This window comes from Ambystoma mexicanum, chromosome 14 (assembly GCF_040938575.1).
Source record: "Ambystoma mexicanum isolate Mex_15411 chromosome 14, UKY_AmexF1_1, whole genome shotgun sequence".
Taxonomy (NCBI): domain Eukaryota; kingdom Metazoa; phylum Chordata; class Amphibia; order Caudata; family Ambystomatidae; genus Ambystoma; species Ambystoma mexicanum.
Window position 1 is genome coordinate 434,880,561 of NC_090940.1, and position 22,032 is coordinate 434,902,592.

General features: G+C 44.8%; 1 protein-coding gene across 4 annotated transcripts in view; it reads right to left on the minus strand.

The window, feature by feature from the left end:
* The window catches only part of LTBP2 (latent transforming growth factor beta binding protein 2), a 1,918,131-nt gene that overhangs the window by 718,472 nt on the left and 1,177,627 nt on the right, over positions 1 to 22,032 (minus strand). For all 4 annotated transcript variants that reach the window (XM_069637635.1, XM_069637634.1, XM_069637633.1 and 1 more), the window contains exon 9: positions 7,971 to 8,045. In XM_069637635.1, coding sequence (XP_069493736.1) covers positions 7,971 to 8,045 — 75 coding nt within the window. The remainder of the gene's footprint in view (positions 1 to 7,970; positions 8,046 to 22,032) is intronic.

Below are 22,032 nucleotides of genomic sequence, written 5' to 3' on the forward strand. Positions count from 1 at the left end.
ACAAAGTGGAACTAGTCGCAGCAATTGCACTCAGTAAACCTGACTCTTGCAACAGCCTTTACTTAGGCCTGCCAAAGTGCCAACTAAACCGACTGCAGCTCAACCGAAATATTGGCCACCAGACTCATCTTTGGCCTTACATGACCAGTATCCACAGTGCCATCATCCCTCCAAGAGCTCATGAACACCCATGAATCGAACTAAAACCCTCAGCAATGCCCTTAAGGTCTTATGCAATACAAATCTACCCAAGGAACAGCATAGGAATAGGACGATGCCTACCCTCAAACCTTTCTGGTCAGAACGCAAGAGCGAGAATCCAATAAGTACAAATGGAATCCTGGTTGCAGACTTCTCTCCACCCAAATGCCATCCCTCTGGAATAACCTCCTGGTGTCTGCCAAAAACAGACCTAACCCCTAAAAAGCTGTTGCCTGGTGAAGAAAGCCCTGCTTAATTCCACAGCGGATGCCTAGGTACTGTATAGTGCCACATCCAGACTGTTTCTTAGCTTTCTGTGGCCCCTAAGCGTGTCCCTATTTATAGTTGAATTTACAGAGTGCAAACCTAGATATTTAGCAACTGAGGGCTGTACACGTTATTTGCGGTTAACAGCGATCAGTGAAAGGGAAGGTTAGAGATTATAGTAGCGCATATAGCATGCAAGGCAGGCGTGCTATGAACCTCGGAGCAGCAGGTCCTAAGTGACCCCTATGTGTCCCCTGAAAGGGAAGGACTTGAGTTCCTTTTGGACTGCAGGAGCACTGGAGAGATCCTGATTGCGGCCCGGGATGGGGGTCTTGCAGGCTGGGGCATAGCAAGAGAAGGCCTGCTTCCTGTTTCTCTCGTAATTTGCCAGTTTAGTCTCAAGCCTCACAATGGACGGCCTCCTAGGGGAGCATGCCCCCCCCTCCGCCCCTCCCCTCGGACACTGCAAGGCTTGTGACTAGGTAGGCGGATATACAGGCATTAGTTACCTTACATGCGATGCTGGCATTCTTGACGAGTATTCTGGCATGGATGGGTAGCTAGTGTTCCCCATATAAGTCATGCACTGGTGTGTTGAAATGTGCCACAGTGGAGCCAGGTGTTCAGTGAGGAATGCATTATCTCAGTCGAGCTGTGTGAGTACCAGGGACTGGGCCATGGTTCGGAAGTCCTCAGGTGAGTGGAAGGTTTTTTCTGAAAGAGTGCTAGTTCATATGAGGGGTTTGGGTCGTATTTGTAAATGTGTTGCTGGAAGAAAGCTCCCCACATTATTGTAATTTCAAATGTTACCCTTTATTGTTTTGCTTTTCCTGTGTACTCTGAAGCAATTCTATTTGTGCATTCAGTGCCTTTAAAAATCAAATAAATAAATAAACAAAATCAAGTATATGATTGTTCTATTCATTAGTAGGTGCTACACACTACCTTGCAATCACATGAGGAGTCTAAAAGAAGGGTGTGGAGCTACACATGGGAGGGGGCAGTTAGGGAGTGCAAAGGCAGGGTAGGGTCTTCTGGGTGCGCTCTACACAGGATGAAAGAGTTTCTGAGTGATCTGGCTATCTCCTATGGAAGTTTGGAATGCTCGGCATGAAAGAACCTCTAAGCGCTGTCTGTGAATTTGATGGGGCTCCTTGGTCCTCTGTGTGAATGCAGTGGATCCTCTGTGTGTCCTGAGTGAATGTGACGGCTCTACGGGGTGCACTCATGCATCACACAAGAGATCCTCTGCATTCTCTGCATTGACTCTGGAGGATAGCTAAGGGGCAACATGCTCGCCTTGGAAGCAAGATCACATGGAGCACCACAGGTTCGATTGTCAGGTCTGCTCTTAGAAACCTCTGGGTATTAAGAGCGTTATAAATAACCTATCATATTACATCATATATCATTCAAACACGTGACCCAGGAGATCCATGATATTCACAGCGAGCACTTGGGAGAGCTTTCATACTGAGCACCCCACACTCCATGTGTCTCCCGGGTCCTTTGAATGAATGAGTGTGATCACCTTAGTCCCCTCTTCTTCCTGAGTGCTCCACATGGGGTGAGAGATCTGTGTTTTCTGCATGAAGGTTGAACATCTCTTAAACTCTCTCCCCATAGGATGTTCAGAGATCTTCTGGGTGCTCAGTAGAAGGGTGGTGGATCATCGGGGTGCTCTGTATGAGGGATCCAGGATTATCTGTATGGAGGCAGTGATCCGCTGAGTCCTCTGAATGAAGATAAGAGATCTAGGGGTTCTGTATGGAGGTGGTGAATACACCGGGTCACTGCGTGAAGTTGTTCAACCCCCAGAGTACTGACTAGTTAATATCATTCACAAGATATATTTTACAACATGAGAGCTTATGGTGTCCATGGGATTTATGTACTTTTCGAGTACTTTGTGCTATGTTTTTAAGTGCTGATTTACAGTATGTGTCAGATAGATATTTGCATTTTGCTTCCAGTTGTCGCTCCTTTTTGTTCCATGACTTTCATTCTATGGACTATCAATAGGGCAGCATGCAACTGAATGTCTTGCATCACTTACTGCAAGTGAGCAAAGGTGGTTCAGTGCATGACAAAAGGTCATCCACTGCATTACTGAGAACATGCCAGGACATTTATTACATTACTGCAAGGGTACAGGGCCATTCAGTGCATCACTGCAACGTCATTCATTGACTTTGCAGTAATGCATAGCAAAGTCAATGAATGACTGTGATATAGGAAGTGCACGTGCAGTCCTGGATGCCGACTGCCTACTTCAAACCTCCCCCAGACTGAATTCCTCCTCATCAGTCCCCCCAACACCTGTCCAACAATGGCCCAATGATACGCATCTCAAGGGATTTGATACGCAACTCTCAGATTCAGCAAAATCCTTAGCAGCCTGTCCTTCCAGAAACACATAACCAAGAAGGCCCAAAGAGCCTGGCTCTAAATCTCCTCCCTTCGCAAATTCAAACCCTTCATCCCGCCAGAGGATCTCCGGAGAGTAATGGAGGCTCTTGTGGTCTCGCACATAAATAGGGGGAAATGCCCTCCTGACAGGGCTCCCAGCTACTCACGTCTCTTCCCTAAAAGCAGTCAACCACTCTGCAGCATGTCTTATTACGGGTGCGCTGCAATTTAATCAAATCACCCCTGTCCTACACAAACTCCATTGGCTTCCTCTACAGGCGAGGATACTGTTCAAGTCTGCATGCATCATCTACAAAGCCGTCACAAGTAGCACACCAGCGTTCCTCGCAGGTAAGCTCCACATATCTGGTGGCATACGCTTGTTGTGCAAGAAATCGACCAACCGGCTCGAACCACAACTTGTTCGCAAAGAGAGGATCCGCAAACAATCCTTTCCTTGTCTCGCACCCACTCTCTGGAACTCGATCCCGGTATCGGCTTGTTATGCCCCCATGATTCTCCAATTTCGCAAATCTCTAAAAAAAGTGGCGTTTTCAAAAGCACCTCACCAAGGACTAATCCCAATGGATGCACAGACCGCAACAGTACTGTGCCACTGTTAAAAGATGCCAGCCTAAACGCTGGCCACCCAAACTGCAGGACCAAGCTCCAACACACGACAGCTGGTCACGCTATATCTTACTAAAAAGATTTTGAAGATTCACCTACACAGAGGTATCCTCCGGTTCCAGATACTGGTAAACACAGTATATATCCAGTAGCTACGGCTCCATGGTCTAGAACAACTAATGCCAACCACAGATTTGGCAGTTCGCATGTTTAAGGGGAACGAAACTAATCTTCCAAGAAAACAAGATTGTCCTGAAGATGGCCTAATCACTTTATTGACCACCGTAGACAACGATGGTACTTTAAGAGGGGCCGAAACATATGTCAACTTATAGGAAAATCCAATGTTTTTTCCGATGTCATGCATATTGTAAATAACTGATATGCTCTACGTACATGTAAATTGTAGAACCCCGAATTTATATAATGTATTGAATGGAATGAAAGATATGATTGGTGCATGTTGAAGCCTGTAAATGTATTTTAAAAAAATAAATAAAAAAAATATCTTTTTAAGTGAATATTAAAAGAAATGTATACATTTGTAATCATGTATCCGGTCTAAATAATTGTTTCTCAACAGGTGTTGTCTCTGCAAAATCAATAAGCAGAGTCCTTGCACTCTTACCTGTGATCCGACAGGCCCACGAGAGAGGGGTAGTCAGTCTGTTTTGCTCTTTTTTTCTTTAGAACCTCCCTTCTTACAGACCTGACCCCCGAGAACAAACATTTTTTGGGAGTACCCATTTATATCACCACCCACCCACACCTTGTACAGCACTCTGCTGCTCTCAAGCTATGACTGCGCTTTAAACAATAAAGCAAAATAAAATATTAATATTACCGGGAAGATGGCAGGTCATTCAGTACATTACTCTAAAGTTGGAAGGTAATTCAGTGCATTACTGCTAACACATATAACTGAAATTGATGGAACCACGTTGCGCTCGGTTTCCAATGGAATTACTGTTCCAAAATGGCCGCCAGGAGCGTTGCGGACGTTCCGGCGTGGTGACGTCATCGCGCCGCGCTCATTAACGTTGGGCGCGGCGTGATGACGTCATCACGCCGGCCTGCACGCTATAAATGGCGCACTTTAACGCATTTAAAATGCGAAAGCATCCGAGGAGAAAGCACGGCTCACCATAGCCTCACTTAGCTACTTTTCTGGATAACTAGGTAAGTCAGAACTGGACCTTTTTGCCTTCTACTTTTTAAATCTCTAGCTCCCATTGAAATAAGAATGTTTTGATTACTCTACTCTTGTTTTCTACTGAAGCCATAGAACTTTAAGAAAAAATGATTCTTTTCTTTTCTTCTATTTCTCTTCCACTAGCATTTTTTGAAAAATGAAAATTACTATTGAAACCTAACTAACTATATGGGACCAATATATGAACTCCTGACCTATGATACCAAGCACAATTAATAACAAGCAATCGGGTACACCAAGTGGGTGAGTCAATACATTTCAATAACTTAAGTAACATAAAAGCAACATTTCTTTTTTGATGAAACAGTAACAGACTAGGAAGACATTTATCTTAAACACATTTTCTTTCTTTCTCTCCTTTTCTACTTTTTCTTTCCAGAGACCAGATTTATCTCATTTTTCTCCTGATGAACCATTGTAACTGTCAATGGGGAAACACGTGTTGAGATTCGATTATGGGATTTGATTTTGGATAATATGACATGTGGAACCAGTGTGAAGATAACATTGAGAATTGATTTCTGTATAACAACTATGAATTGAAGATTGTGTCAATAAACTTAATTTGACTCACTTAACAGAAACCTTCTATTTCTTAAAGAACTGGCGCATTTGAGTAACTTTTTCCCATATACCATTCATTTTTTGCATTACTGCAAAGGTGTAAGTTCCTTCAGTGTATTGCTGCAAGGGTTCAAGATCATTCAGTGTATTACTGTGAAGAGGTCAGGCCATTCAGTGCATTATTGCAATGGTGCATGGTCATTCAGTGCAGCGCTGGAAATGCTCCAGCTGGTCACTGCCGGATACAGTCCCATTAATGTCCCTCAGGTTGTCAGGGAAAGGGCGAGGATTGTGAACTGTCATGCCTTTCCATGTTCTTGTTCAACATGATTGCAGAAATGTAACCAGAGTTGCTTTCTGTGCAGACAGCAGGATGGCGAGGTTAATAGCAAGGTGGTGTGACCAGATCACAGGCACTGTAGTTGCGAGGAAATCTCCAATTTGCTGAAAGGTTAGAACGGGCATGCTGCACAAAGATTCTTTACAGGCAGAGCCAGCAGAGGGGGCATATCATGACCCTAGTGTGAGAGCAACAACCTGATCAAATAGGTCTTTATATAAAGAGTGATCCATTTTGGGCTCTTATATTTGCAGGAGAAATAACTATTCTCACCGCGGCAGTGTATCATATCTGGCTTAAGTTGGAGAACAAATATTTGTTTGAGAAATCGACATGATGGAATTTGCCTTCATTATAGATTGCGCCTATGTTTGCCATGTTGTTACAATTGTTTTTAAGTAGTGCATGAAGTTGTGTAATGACGTATGTATTAAGATGAAAATGATTTGATAACCAAAACACCTATAATAACAATAAATGAAATTGGTTTTCTGCAAATGACTTGTCATGATCAGGGGGCCTGTTTGTGGCATGCGCTTTCATGGAAATCTGCCTGAACCGTGAGACTCTCCCAAGGGCCATCCACCCAAAAACAGGTTGATGGGCTGTGCTCGTGCTGGTAGAGAGACTCCCAGAACCCCCTTTGTTCTGGACTGTGGTATGATAATGGGGATCATTTTCAGTTTGTCATTTTGCAGAACATCCCCATTGTTACACATAAGTGATCACAACAGATAACTGCCCCCATCCCCCATCTCCCTTCTTCACAATCTTTTAAAATCAAGGCGTGAGGGGGCTCGAGGGGCCAAGAAAGAAGTCACAAGATGCGCAGAGACACGTTTCAGTGAGAAGTTCTATCCGAATGTCCTTCTCGAGGACGAACAATTGAACATCCTGTGCACAGATGGCCACTAGCTTCATGCTACTGAGGCAACAATTGAGTAACGCGGCCACATTTTCCTGAATGCCACTGGGTAAGACCTAGCTATTCCTAAATGCTTGACTTGTGTAAAGATCACTTACCTCGTTTATAGGGACGACTCAGATTAAGAATGTTTGTTCTGGTTAATATGGAGAGAAACCTTACATTAAGGGGAAGAAAAGAGGTGTGCATCACCACACAGTCTAACCAGAGCCCACCAAAGGCACAGAGCTAGGTATCTTGTATAGAGTGGGTGGATCTTCAGAAGGCCCTGCATAAAGATGTAGGACCTCTGGGTGACCATTACATAGATGGTGTAGGCATCTCCTTTTTGCTCTGTATGGGACCAAATGATCTCCTTGGTGCTGTGTATATGGGATCTTCTGAATGTTCTGAATCCAGGCATGTAACTTCACATACAAGTAGTTTTTATGCAGGATCTCTGAGAAATCTATGTGGAGATGGTGGGTTCTTTGAGTGAACTCTATAAATCTAACCTCCTGGGCGCTTTGTGTGACTGTCAGGGATTTCCAAAGGGCACTGCATGAAGGTGGTGCTGGTATGGGTTCTTTATGATTGTTCTCCAGAAGACTCTGAATTAATGCGTTTGATCTCCCGAGTGTGCTGTAGAGTGGATCGCCTCAGCAGTTGGTTTTAATCAAGTGGATCTCCTGAGTACTCTGAGGGATCTCCTGTGTCCTTGTTATGGAGGTCTGACGTGGTCTGTATAACGAGTCTCCACAAGAGTTCTGTGTGAAGGGAGGGGTCCTGTTGAGTGTTCAATTTTGGTGGGATAGACACCCTAGGAGCTAGAGCGTGACCTGGTGGATGTCCAGGGGGTGGTCACAAAGCTTTTTAAAAAGACAATGGGCCTCATTACGAGGGGAGCCGTTAACCCCTTACCGCCCCATTACGAAGTCCGCTCGCGTAACCCGCTTTGAATGCCTGGAGCGGGTCCCGCGAGCGGCCCAGCATGCTAACAACAGGCCCGTCATTAACAGGCCCTTTGTTAGCATACTCTCCATTCCTATTGAGCCCTATGGGGGCTCAAATGGGAATGGGGATGGACCGGGTCCGGGTTCCCTAAATGGGGAAATAGCGGGCCCTCCAAGGTTGGAATGGCCCGGTATTTCTCCATTCAGGGAACCCGGACCCAGACCCGAGTTTGGGGTAGCCATGACCTTATTAAGGCCATGGCTACCTCCAAACTCATAATGAGGCCCAATATGTTGAGTACTTTTAAAAGAAACTATAAGCCATTTTGGCATTTGTGAAGGGGGGCTGGCATTCATTTTGTTACTCAAGAGGGTCCTCAGGGTAAAAAATTTGGATACCACTGCCCCATGTGCGCTGTATGGAGTTGATGTATACTTTGCATGCTTTGGTAGGATAATGGTTACAGGGCAGTTGGAGTAACATCCTACCTTGGCAGTGTGTCAGATTCAGCCTCTTGTATCCTCTGGGACATTCAACTGGACTGTTGTTGATTACAGGATGATCTAGAAAAAAGAACCACACCAATTAATGACGAGATTAAGTTAGAGCGCCATACACCCAAAGGTACAAGGACAGCAGCACAGTGCGTGCTACTAGGTAAATAGAAAGCAACATCCACTCAGTCCCGGTTGGCACCTGCCATTAGACATAAGGCAAAACCATGGTTCACACACAAAATCACAGCTTCACCATGCATGCTTCCCTAGGGTAAACTGTAGTTCAAGCAAAGTGAAGATTCCAACAAATGTAACAGAGTTCTGAAATTCAAATTTTAGGGTTGAAGTCTTCCTTTACTCAGGACACATTACATAAGAGAGGAACAGACATTTCAAGCTGACCCCTGTCTGCTGTGAAACAAAGTCTCCTGCTTGGCACTGAGGACTGACAGCGTGGTGTCCTTGGGGGTAAGGATCACCCTAAGGTGGAGGATTCTGTCCCCGGTGGAGATTTACAAGGTACCTTCATTGTTCCCACACCGTGGTCCTCGTGCATAGCAGGAGACCGTCAATGGAGACAGCACATAACTCCAAACAGAAACCAATGTCAACCACCAACAATATTCTCATACCCTAAGGGTCCCAGACAAAAGTGTTAAGCAGAATCCAAGAGTCGTCTCACTATCCAGACCCCCACCTTAGACAGACTCTTGAGAATCCTCACCTTCGACAGACCCAGGAGTCCGGGTTAACCTAGATCCCCCAGGACAGACTCCCACATTACACTCCCTTCCCATGTGGACCCCTAAGCTATTCACTGATCCCCAATTCAGACTTAGAACCAGTAGTCTTTAGCCTATAGGCGGCTGTAGCGGCACAGGCCCTTTACATGGTTGAGAAAATGCTACTGACGTTAGAAATCAAGATCAGAGGGATTCAACACTCTGTATCCTTCAATCCTTCAATCACGTCCATTGTATTCATAGGATGGAAGAAATTTGGTACTGCGCAGGATGCTAAGGTGTAACTCGCATGTGTTTTTGATAATCTCTGTGTTTGCAGTGGAGCACAGTGAACATCACTGTATTCCCTTGCGGTTACTTCGAAGCCAGATCTAACACACTTGCTCCATATGCAGAGAGCCCAATCTGGAGATATTCTGCTGTGGAATGCCACATGGAGAATGACAAACAAAGGGGGAGCTACTTACACATGCAGAGTGACTTAAAGTGCATTTCTAACCCATGCTCACAGCAGGTTTCCACAAGGGAAGGGGATACACAGCATTTTAGCAAATTGGGCTTACCATTCTCAGCAACAGGAAAAATCAATAACTTAATAGCCAACTCCCTCCTTAGGTCATATGTCCTTGCGTGAGCAAAGATGGCCACCCCGCTTTTAAAGGCGCTGCTGCTCATGATGATCCCCCATTACTCTGGTAGATTTCAAACATCTTCACATGTGACTCCATCACCCGGGGGACTTACCGAGGGGTGGAGCCTGGTCACTATAAAAGGAATGAACTTGAAAGCCATGGGGTGGCTTGTTGGAGAGGCAACAGGAAGTTGGCAAGCAGAATGAAGGAGCGGTACAGAGTGAAGAGGAGGGTGGAGGAGTAGAGTGTGGTAAAGGAGCGGAGTGGGAGTAGAAGGCAGAGGCATACGTAGCAGGTGAAAGGAAATGAAGTCAGGGAGAAGATCGAAGTCTGTCAGAAGGAGGCAGGGAGTCAATTGTCTCGGGAGGATAGCTCAGGGGCAGCGTGCTAGCCTTGGAAGCAAGACGACACAGAGCAACTGAGGTTCGATCCCCGGGCCCGCGCTTAGAAACCTCTGGGTATTAAGCATGCTATAAATAACCTATCAAATCACACATAGAAAAACTTGTGGACAGGCGAAGGAGGAAATTAGAGTTTGTAAGGAGGAGATTGGGAGCCATTGGGTAGAAGAAAGTAAAGTCCAAGTGGAGATTGGATATTTGTAAAGGGTGTTGGAGAAGGCAAGGAGGAAGTTTTGAAAGATATGGAAGATGTTGGATTAAATATCAAGAAAGGATGTGGAGTTAGACGATGGGTTCCTCAATATCTTGAGTAGGATGTTGGAGGAAAGAGGTTGTGAGAGGAGTAGAGACTAGAGTGATAGCATTATTTGGGAATTAGGAGGAAGGAGGTGAGCTTGAAAGAGCTCAAGGAGGAAGCTGGAGACTATGGTAAAGAAGAGGTGGTTGAGAACATCAGAGGGAGATTGAGAAAGAAGGTGGTGACTTCAATAAAGGTGGTTGGTTTGGTGAAGAGAAGAGCGTGATCTGCGGCCAGGGGTGAGGACCTGATTTAAAGATGCAGAACTGAAGGTGAGAGGAAGCTTAAGCATGCTGCATGGCGATGGTGAGGGGAGCCGAATCAAGTCGCTAGGTTTCGGACAGAGACCTTAGTACTGGGCCTTTTATTCAGTGTCCCACACTCCGTTGAACCGGGGACCTCCTCCCTGAATATCCACAGTGGCCAAGGTCCAGAGAGCGAGAGAGAAAGGATCTTGCTAACCCGACTGGAGAATGTTCAGAGCAAGGAGATATCCATTAACTGGATAGTTTCTAGACTTGACAATTTGCTTTGCTTTGTGTGAGGGATTACCATGCACTAGGGGATTTGGGATAAGCCTGAACCTATAGATTTTAGTGGGTCTAAGAGAGTATATCTGCTGCACTGGGAAGGGGAAGTCCAATGATCACTGCAGCATTGGCACTGAATTTAGAATGTATTGATTGGCCTTTTGTTAATCTGAGTAGAAGGTAACACTGCAGTTGTTTAAAAGAGTAAGAAATAAACATTGGTATGTTTTCTGGTCTGTATGGCCTGACTGTGTGGTTGGCCTTCTCAGAGCTGCTGCTACATCATTTGTTCTGTTTTCTTTCTTTGCAAACTGATATATGTATTTCTGCCTTCATGTTGTGAAAAGCAAGTTGTTTATTAAGGCCACATCCCTTAGCTCTAGACCCAGTTATGTGGTCTATTGGATGCTGATTGAACTCTGTAATGATAATCAATATGAGTTCAGTAATTTTATTTTTTGTTATTCTATTTAGGTGTAAGAACAAGGCAATAGAGCCATTTTGTTACAACAATCCAGTTTCACTCATTTCCGAAGATTCCAGATATTTCTACCTCTGAAGAATTCCTATTAATTAATTTAATATCAAAGATGGAAAGAAACATGTCGGGTTTTTGAGTGTAGTCATGAAGAGTGACTAACCAGTTTTTAGCAGTTGTGGCTAGGTTTTTCAGTCACGGACAATGCTAACATTTAACAGTATAAATAATTTTACTGGTTATGTTATGTTTAACGAATTTACGTTATCCATTAGCTGGTTATATATTTTTTGCAGTGATTGATTAGGTTTATTTTTGTACATTTTATGATAAAACATTTTTTGGGTTGAATTCTGTTTGATGTTCACCTGTTTGTGAGTGAGTTGAGTTTGATGAATTTGATTGAGTGTTTGACTGGAGTTGGCGGTGATGTGAGTGTTTTCTGAGTTTATTGTATAATTAGGATTTGTATGTGTTATCTTATTTTGCCTTATCCTTCATCTAATAGAAGTTTCTCATCCTGGTCCCGTAGTTTATGTAAGATATCAGTACTTCCCAGGTACGGCCAGGATTGTGATTGAACCTGGGGTCCCTCTTTTTTGTTTGATGGTGAAAAGGATGTGCCAGGGTTTGGATGAACAATTATCATCTGACTTGGGACAGCGTGAAGTCATACGCCTTAAGAAAATGTGGGTGTGCCACCAGAGACCAAGCGTCAGTACTGATGGCAGCACATAGGAAGAGTGGGCGGTGCAGTCATAGACAGAGGGCCATTGCAAATAATTCCACAAAGGGAAAAGAGGTCTGACAGCAAATACAGATGGCAGCACATATAAGAGCACTTTATGTAACATCTGCACCCTAGAGGTTCAGGCTTTAAACAGCAAAGTTATCCCCCTAAATTGCACATACTGCAACTTTCCATGCCAGGATTGAGGCAGCAGAGCTAATCCCTAAATTACATTTGCTGCACATTGTATTGTCAGGCTTTAGACAGCACATGTATCCCCCAAATTGCATAAACTGTACCCTTCCGGACCAGGCTTTAGAGAACAGAGCTCTTGCCCTAAATTAAATATACTGTACGGTCAGAATTTAGACAGCACAGCTATCCCCCTAAATTGCAATTACTTCACCTTACAAGGTCATACTTTAGGCAGAAGAGCAATCCCCTTAAACCGCATATATACTGCACCATACATGGTCAGACTTTAGACAGCAGAGCTACCTTCCTAAATCGCATATACTGCACCACACATGGTCAGACGTTAGACAGCAGAGCTACCTTCCTAAATTGCATATACTGCACCATACATGGTCAGACGTTAGACAGCAGAGCTACCTTCCTAAATTGCATATACTGCACCATACATGGTCAGACGTTACACAGCTGAGCTACCATCCTAAATCGCATATACTGCACCATACATGGCCAGACGTTAGACAGCAGAGCTACCTTCCTAAATCGCATATACTGCACCATACATGGTCAGACGTTAGACAGCAGAGCTACCTTCCTAAATTGCATATATTGCACCATACATGGTCAGACTTTAGACAGCAGAGCTACTATCCTAAATCACATATACTGCACCATACATGGTCAGACGTTAGACAGGAGAGCTACCTTCCTAAATTGCTTATACTGCACCATACATGGTCAGACTTTAGACAGCAGAGCTACCTTCCTAAATTGCATTTACTGCACCATACATGGTCAGACGTTAGACAGCAGAGCTACCTTCCTAAATCGCATATACTGCACCGTACATGGTCAGACTTAGACAGCATAGCTACCTTCCTAAATCGCATATACTGCACCGTACATGGCCAAGCTTAAGCCAGCAGAGCTTTCCTCTAAGTCGCACATTCTCCAGTACATGCTCAGACGTTAGACGTCTGAGCATGTACTGGAGGGCTATCCCTCTAAATTGCAGAGACTGCATCGTATATGGTTAGGCTTTTGATAGCAAAGCTGTCCTCCTAAATCACACATATTGCTCCAGCCACTTCCAGGTCAGGCTTTAGACAGCCGATCTCTCTCATAGATTTTGCACACTGCACATTACATGGTTAGGTTTTAGATAGCAGAGCTATCTCCCTAAATGGAACATAGTCCATCACACATGGTCAGGCATTAGGCGGCAGAACTATCAACTTGAATCACACACACTGCACCAGACATTGCCAGGCTTTAGACCTTTAGACAGCAGAGCCCATGCATTAAATCACAAATACTGGAGACCCTGAAGGTCTCAAGTGTCACAAGAAGGCAAAACAAGCTAAAAAAAAAAAGGAGAAACAGAATTGAGCAGGCAAGGGTTCATCAGAAGTCAAAGATAGGCTGCCATGTCAAGGGAAGCCAGGAAAAAGACAGACAGGATGCGTCAGCAATAGGCAGATTTCATATAGAAGTTTACAATGCGTTTTATTATTGGGAGCGAGATGTGATTGCCAAGGCAAAGCTGATATGACTGACTGCATCATCCCATATTCCGGCAGAGGAAGTATAGTGGCGAGTCTAATGTCTTCTTCACTCTGACCTTTATGTTCCTGTCAACCTCTCGTGCTCTTGCATGCTGGGAGTAGTCATGCTCTTCTGATCTATTGCTACTTCCCACACTTGTTTTTACGTTGACTCTGATCGGTGACGATTGATAATAGATCAAATAAATGTATTCCGAATGGATAGACGGAAACATTTTCTCTTGTAGGTGGACTTTCTGATCATGCATTTGAATAAATCTTTGCCCTCCCCATTCATGTCACCACCCACTGCCCCTCAGGCCTTTCCCTTTCTGCTGACTTTTCTTAGGTTTTCCCATCCCATTGCTGGCTGCTAATGCTGGCATGAGCGATGGGCATGAACTATGAACTCCCTTGAGCATGCGCTCCATGGACTACATTAAAGCCACCACTGAGCAGGTTTAACTGGGACAAATATGAAGGGTCTCGCACACCCGACTAAACCAGCGCTGACGGGTAAGGACAATAAGGACACTCATAAGCGACTGGATGCATTTATGGAGGTGGTGGGTCCACGCCTCTCGGCAGAGCAGAAGTCATATTGCGCCACAGCCGGAAATAAACATACAAAATGGACCTCCCTAAAATGAATGAGTTCATTGTTTTGGTGGGAGGAGGATACGTGTGCCGGAAGGCCTAGCACGATTATTCTCTCGTCAGGTGACTAGCACCCTATGAATGTAAGGGGTATGGAGGGCAGTTCAGGACAATTACATGGGGTCCTGTTAGGTGCAGAGTGCAGTTTCCTTGACTTGCAAACCACAGACTAAAGATGCCTCTGCTTGTCATCAACTGAAACTGATGGCTGAGCCTGGCTTCTCTGAGAATTCCAGAGCCGTGGACTCCGACCTGTCGCATGGCTCATGTTCAATGGCAAGCATGCAGGCTGCCTCCTCTGGAACGTCCCAGTGCACGACCCGCTAAGAGGCAAGGAGTCCTGGTTAAAAACTCCAGAGGGTGGTCAGGAGAAGGTTGACCATAAGTGGTGTACTTGCGTGGGCCACTCTGGCCTGGCGAGCCAGGGGTTTTCATGATGGCTGAGCAAGATGTAGATATGTTTCACAGGTATGCTAATATGGGTAAGACGATAAATGCACCAGGAGCAGGAGACTGGATTAGCTCATTTAAAAAGGGATAGCTTGGGCGAGTTGGGAGCGTGTGGCCCTAAGCCCTCTGAGGACCACTTAACTCCGTACAACCCTGCTCCTCTCAGGAAGGGATACAAGATGAATTCATAGTACATGTACTATAGGGGTGGATGAGTTTTTTAATGAATGATACTAAAGCCAGGGATAGACATGGGCAAAAGGCAATCAACGCAGGTGCCCGCACAAGGGTACACTTGCTAATGTCATGTTACAAACTATATTAGCATTAAGTCTGAGTTTCTCGACGTCTAGCATCAGCTGACATGGGAGAATTGGCGCACTCTGTTTCTGTTGGGGCATTCGATTTAGTGAAATTGGAAGATTTGAGGTGTGCCTTGGAAGCAAGGAAGGGGAAATTACACAACAGTGGGTGGTGTATGTTTTGGTTAACCTGACATCCTGCTTTTGCCAGTACTGTCCCTGGATTGGGCACTCTGTCCCAAGAGATTTTTTTATTTAAAAATGCGTCCCAGTTTTGGTGAAAGGGAGGGTGATCACAGGCAAAAATCGCCACATCTGACCCTTTACAAACAATTATAAACAAACTAAACGTTATAATTGATCAGTTTTACATTAACACGTAAGCCATCTAGAGGTCAGCTCGAACCCCCAACCTTTCAGTTAACAGACACATGCATTAACTGATTGTGCCACATAAACTGCTTGGGAAAGGGCTTCACACCAAGGCCAGAAACAGCAATCAAAGCAAAAGTTCCCTTTTTCTGAACATGCTTACAGTGACAGCCAAATCTGCACCGAATATATATCCAGGGGAATAACTGGACACCCTCTCTCCCCACCCCTCACACGCATACCCTTTTCCCTAGTACTCCAGTGTAGCCATGTTAAGAACTGTCCAATTGAAGTCATTGGTCTGTCCTGGTTTTTAATGTTTAAAATCTGGTCACCCTACTTATGCACATGATTTGAGGGAGCGAAAGGTAGGGAGAGCACCTCAAAGCTTAGGGGACTAAAAGATTCTAATGACTGACTGAGAGGACAAATTAAGAATCTAAGGAGAAAGGGGCAACCGACACGCAAGTCCCCCGTGCGGATATGCCTCCAGATAGCGAATGACAAACAAGATGAGATCACAATAGAGGACTTGATAGATTTGTTCACTAATGTGCACGTGCTGGCTGCAGGAGCCCAAGTACTCTGTTCCATTCAAAACCTTGTATTCGGTTTACACCTTCAAGTTAATAACACATTAACAAAGACAATATGTACAATTATGTAAAATTGATGGACAATACACTCATTAAATACAATCAAATCAAAACAGTTGAAATGTGATCCAAGTCCTAAAACCATCATAAAAGGGACAATCAGTAAAAGTATAAATCCAAGAAGAGCACAGCTCAGAACCTTGCTAAACGTTCATCGATCATCGGGCTCCTGGCATATTTGCTTCAGAGCTTTGGTTCTTTGCAGCCACGCCCAGTGAATATAACGGGCACATGCGAAAGTGACATTAGGTGATAAAGACTGACCCGGAAACCTCACAGCACATATTGTACAGCAGGTCCCTAGCTCCTTCAAAATTGGTCTAGCACAGATGCGCCTCAATTTTGTGGTCTTGTCACAGATCACCCGAAAGTGTAACATGGTTTCATTAATTCCTGATATAATGAGAGGGAAAATTCGAGGTCTCGATTCCCAACCCAGGTTCTAAGTTTGTGGATATCTTCATTAATTCCTCCACACATTGGGCACTTCTTCGTCCGCGAGTACTTCCATGAATAAGTAAAAGAAGCTACTGGAAGTATGCCCAATCTCAAATGCATATACAAATATTTTTCAAAAGCAAGGGTCATTGTGTCCAAGTAGGTTTTGAATCCAGACTGAAACCTGGACTCTAAGTAGTCTGGGCCCAGCTTTATTTTGGCAGCCTCTAATATAAGGGTTTCATAAGCTCTACATTTACTTGCAGTCTTTAAGTTCTTTGTTGCTGAAAAAGTCAAGTGATGCCGGTCCTCCCATAGTTCAAGAGCACCCAAGCGCTGGAAGATTTCTTTCACATGTCTCAACAATTTCAGGCTCCTTCCCCCCTCTAAAGTCATAAGATGAAATAATGCAGCCCGATCATTTTCTAAATCGGGTGATTTCCATAGTCTGACCCACAGGAGAATTGGTTTAAAAATAACCTGCAAGGCTACTAGCCTATCAAGTTCCAGACACATTAATGCTGATGGTACTGATGGTAAATTAATGCCCAAGTACTCATGTTGACTGCTCTAGCCTGTGATGAATCCAATAGAGTCATCAGGGTTTCCCCGGTGGTAACCTCCTTCCATGTGGCCAGGGGACGGCAGCCGGTACCTGACCCTGGGGGCGGCTATATGAGGGATGATCATCTGGGAGGAGACAGCCTCCGGGGAGATGTTGTGGCTTCATTGGATGAGACGCAGTATCCCCCATTTGCCCATAAAAGAAACCTTGATAACCAATAGCCTAATGGCCTATTGCCATGCATCTATACCCCCTTTCAGGGAAAAAGGAGAAACCTTTTCCCAAAACCCTTTAGGCCAAACTTCCATCCATGGACTAAAGTGTAAGAGCTACAAGACTGTCTCTTCCAGTTCTACATATCATCCATGTAGAACTGGCTCATCATTTGGAACCCCTGCAAGTAATTTCACAAGTAATCTGCACCAGTTTACATCAATGGACTCCATCTCCCACAATTACCCAAGTACTGGGACATACAGAGCGGAAAGAGCCTCAAGCTCAAGGAGTGTGCTAGTGGTTTTCAGAATGCACCTGTGGGACATTTAAAGATCGAAAACCAACTGCAAGAGGCTGCGGCTGTCTGGAAGAAGTCGCTGCACCTCTCCATGAGGCTTGGAAGCACAAACCGGCGTGGCAGAGCCGAGGGGCTCACCAACAGAGAGGCAGAGGAACGCTGCATGAGCAGGGCATGCCGCAGACATGCCAGGAGCCAAAGGAAGGCTCCTGGGCGCTCAGCACCTGAAGCAAGACAGGCGTGCTGTAGCGAAGCAGTGAGAGAAGCCGGAATGACATGAAAGCAGTCCAGAGTGGAAAACGGGCGGCAAAGCTGTGCCGTGTAAGCGTGAACGGGACCGAAGATGCCACGCAGAGCCGATGAGTCATCCCAAGCAAATTTCGTTTTTTTTTTACCAACTTATAGTCCCATGCGCCCAGCTGCTCTGTACAATTTGTATGTGTCACAGTGGGTGTGGGGCAAAGAAAGGGGCACCAAACCCCGACCCCTCAAAAAAACAGTAGACAGAAATGCTCCACACTATTTGAAACTGTGCCACACTAGGTTCTGGTGAAACAAGTGTATTATTTAATAAATTGCCCTTTCCGATAACACGTGTTTCGACACACAGGTGTCTTTTTCAAATCAGGGCTAGTCAAAGAGCTTACATTTTGAAAACACATATATGAACCAAAAATGTAATCACAAGAATTACAATGATACCAAAAAGTGCATTCATCACAAAAATGTTTGTAGAATTGGATCAAAAATATACATAATATATAATCACAGAGAGTTAAGGAGGGGGAAAGGGGGTGGAAGTGTAAGGTAAAGAATGAGAGAACAAAGAAAAAAACATATAAACAAACAAAAGAGTGAGTAATTCCATTGAGATGTATGTTTTGTTGCAAAAAATTACAGTCTTGTTACTGGTTAGCTGAAATTCCTGGGGACCTTACCTAAATTCCGTATCTGGGTTGACAGTTCAAAGAAGCAAACAATAATCACGGGATAAATCCTCCTATTTGAAATCAAAAATATACATTGTTGATTTGGTGCCGGTTTTGTGCAATCAAACGCACTCGAACTGTCTAAATAGTAACATCAATAATATCCCGTAGGTTGTTGAGGTTAGATGCTGTCCAGAAAATGCAAAACATATTATATGCATCCGGTCAAAAATACGTGACATGGTATTCCGCATGTATAAGGGCTCGAGCGCGTTAAAATAGTTAGCGCATAGAGTGATTCCAATATTAATGCATTTTGACTCAAAGTCTATACCCTTTACCAGTGTGTTAAATACTATTGGGATGGGCCCGCGCACACGGACACCCCCGCACGGCAATCCCGCGGCCAAATCCACAGCACCCATGAAAACGCAGTGTCACGGATGTAGCCGCCCGACCGCCGCACCGTGCGGAATCACTCTATGCGATAACTATTTTAACGCGCTCAAGCCCTTATACATGCGGAATACCAGCTCACGTATTTTTGACCGGATGCATATAATATGTTTTGCATATTCTGGACAGCATACCTTGTTTTCCCAACAACTTAAAGATTTGTTTGATGTTAGTTTTCCAGGTAAGTCCGTGTTGGTACAATATGTTGACAATTGTCTGTTAGCTTCCTCTTTATACGGGGCATGTAGATTGGACTTGCAGATATTGCTGTCATGATGCCCGCTCCAGGGGAGCCGGTTCAAGCCCTGCGTCCCCGAAAGCGGACATCCAGTCCCCAAGGAAGGACCCAGCAACCCCATATAGGGGCCCTTTGGACAGTGTCCTGGCGCCTATGGCGCCAGGCTCATAAAAGACATCAGTCCTGGCGCCATAGGCGCCAGGCTCATTATGGATGTGTTGGTCAAGACCCATGCTAATCCCAAGGGAGTTGATGTCTCTGAGCCTATGCAAATTGGAGGGGTTAAAGGACCCTTAACTCAAAAGGAACGTGAAAGGAGGCGGCAGTTAAAATTATGTCTTTATTGTGGGAATTCTGGACACTTTCTACGAGATTGCCCGGCAAAACCGCCCCGAAAAGCGGTAGGAGCCGCTGATAAAAACCATGAAGACTCTGTTTCGGGAAACGGCTCCGCCCGACAAGTGTAGGGGTCCGCTTGCCGAGCTTGAAAACTAACTGTCAGACCTCGCATTTCATTGTGCCAATGGTTCTAGTAGATCCAGAACAGCCTAAGCGGTTGCATGCAATAAAGGCATACATCGATAGTGGGGCTATTGGAAACTATGTGGATCGTGAATTGGTCTCTAGGATTAACCTCCCTCTCCGTCCTAAAACCAACAAAGATGTCATCACCACAGTCGATGGAACTGAAATTGCCTCTGGACCGGTAACACATTCCACTACTGAGGTGACTCTTATTGGTCCCGACGGCCATCGGGAGGGTGTTGTGTTTGATGTAAACAAGGCTCCACAGTTTCAGGTTATTCTTGGAATCCCTTGGTTAGAGACACATAATCCTCGAATTGATTGGCGAGCTAAGAGAATAACCTTCCCGGATTGTACACAAACCTGCTACCCAGAAATCCTGAAGATTAATCTAGCATCTGTAACCTCTGCCTCCATGCAACTACCTCCGGAATACCAAGACTTTCAGGACGTCTTCCAAAAGGAACAGGCCAACACGTTACCTCCTCACAGATCGTACGATTGCCAAATCGATCTGGTGCCCGGTGCACAACCCCCTTGTAGCAGGATTTATGCCCTTACCGAACCTGAGAATCTGCATTTGAGACAATATTTGGATCAATACCCAGCTAATGGTTTTATTCGCCCGTCAAAGTCCCTGGCATCCTCGGCTTTGTTCTTCGTGCCCAAAAAAGAAGGCGACCTTAGAACTGATATCGATTACCACGCATTGAACCAGATAACGGTTAAAAACCGTTATCCTCTGTCTCTGATCCCTGAACTCCTTGACCAGGTGAAGGACGCTTGCATATACACCAAGTTAGATTTCCGGGGGGCTTATCATCTGGTACGAGTTAAACAAGGCGACGAATGGAAAACTGCCTTCCGTACTAAATACGGATTATTCGAGTACCAGGTGATGCCTTTCGGATTGTGTAACGCGTCGGCTGCCTTCCAATACTTCATGAATGATGTCCTTCGGGAACTCATCGATGTTTGTGTTGTCGTATATATCGATGACATTCTGGTGTACTCCTCTTCGGAATCTGATCACAGAAAACATGTCAGGGCAGTACTTGAAAAACTGCGCCAACACAAACTATTTGCTAAATTGGAGAAATGTGTTTTCCATACCACAGAAGTCAAGTTTCTGGGTTTCATCCTGACACCCAAAGGAGTCCGAATGGACTCAAGAAAAGTGGATGCCATCCTCAAATGGCCATCACCTAGCTCTGTAAAAGGGGTTCAAAGCATGCTCGGTTTTGCCAATTTCTATTGCAGGTTCATCCCGGAATTTTCACGCGTGGTACAACCCATTACTGCACTCTTGAGGAAAAATAAACGTTTTGAATGGTCTAAAGAAGCCGAGCAGGCATTTCAGGATTTAAAAGCTAAGTTTACCTCCGCACCTATATTGAAACACCCGCGTCCAGATCTCCCTTATGTCGTCGAGACTGACGCATCCAGCCTAGCCATGGGAGCTGTCCTGTCCCAAAGAGATCCCGAAACCAACCAACTGCATCCCGTAGCATTTTGGTCCAGAAAATTCTCGGCACCCGAGGTTAATTATGCAATCACGGACAAAGAACTGTTAGCCATTAAGTCCACTTTTAAAGCCTGGCGGCATTATCTGCTTGTCGCTCGACATACCATCACAGTGATCACTGATCACCGGAATTTACAGTATTTGAAAACTGCCAAGGCTCAGTCATCACGGCAGCTCAGATGGGCTTTGTTTTTCGCTGAATTTGATTTCGTGATTACCTATCGACCTGGCTGCAAGAATGGCAAAGCAGACGCCTTATCCCGAATTGGAATGGGAGAATCTGATACAAACTCAGAACCAGTACCAATAATTCCCGAACAGATGATTCTAGGCATGACTTCGTTACAGACGCTTGAAGCCATTCAAGCCAGAGTGAAACAACTCCTGGACCCTACAACCTTACAGGATTGGATACAAAAGGGATCAGACTTTACCATAGATAATGGTTTACCTTATTTCCAAGGACGCTTATTCCTGCCACATAAGGAATTACACGAACTAGTTATTTCCGGTTATCATGATGCATTAATAGAGGGACACCCCGGTATTGCCAAGACAGAGGAAAAGGTGAAACCACAATTTTGGTGGCCCTCTTGGTGAAAAGATGTTAAATCTTTTGTGATGTCCTGTGGTGTTTGCGCCCAAAATAAAAGTCAAAAGAAAAGACCAGCCAGTCTCCTTCAACCTCTAGACATACCGCCAGCACCCTGGCACACCCTATCAATAGATTTTATTACGGACCTGCCTCCTTGTTCGGGGTACAATACTATTCTGGTAATTGTGGATTTGTTTTCCAAAATGGCCCACTTTATTCCTTTGAAAGGTTTACCTTCAGCTTCTGTCCTAGCCAAAGAATTCCTCGAAAATATTGTTCGGCT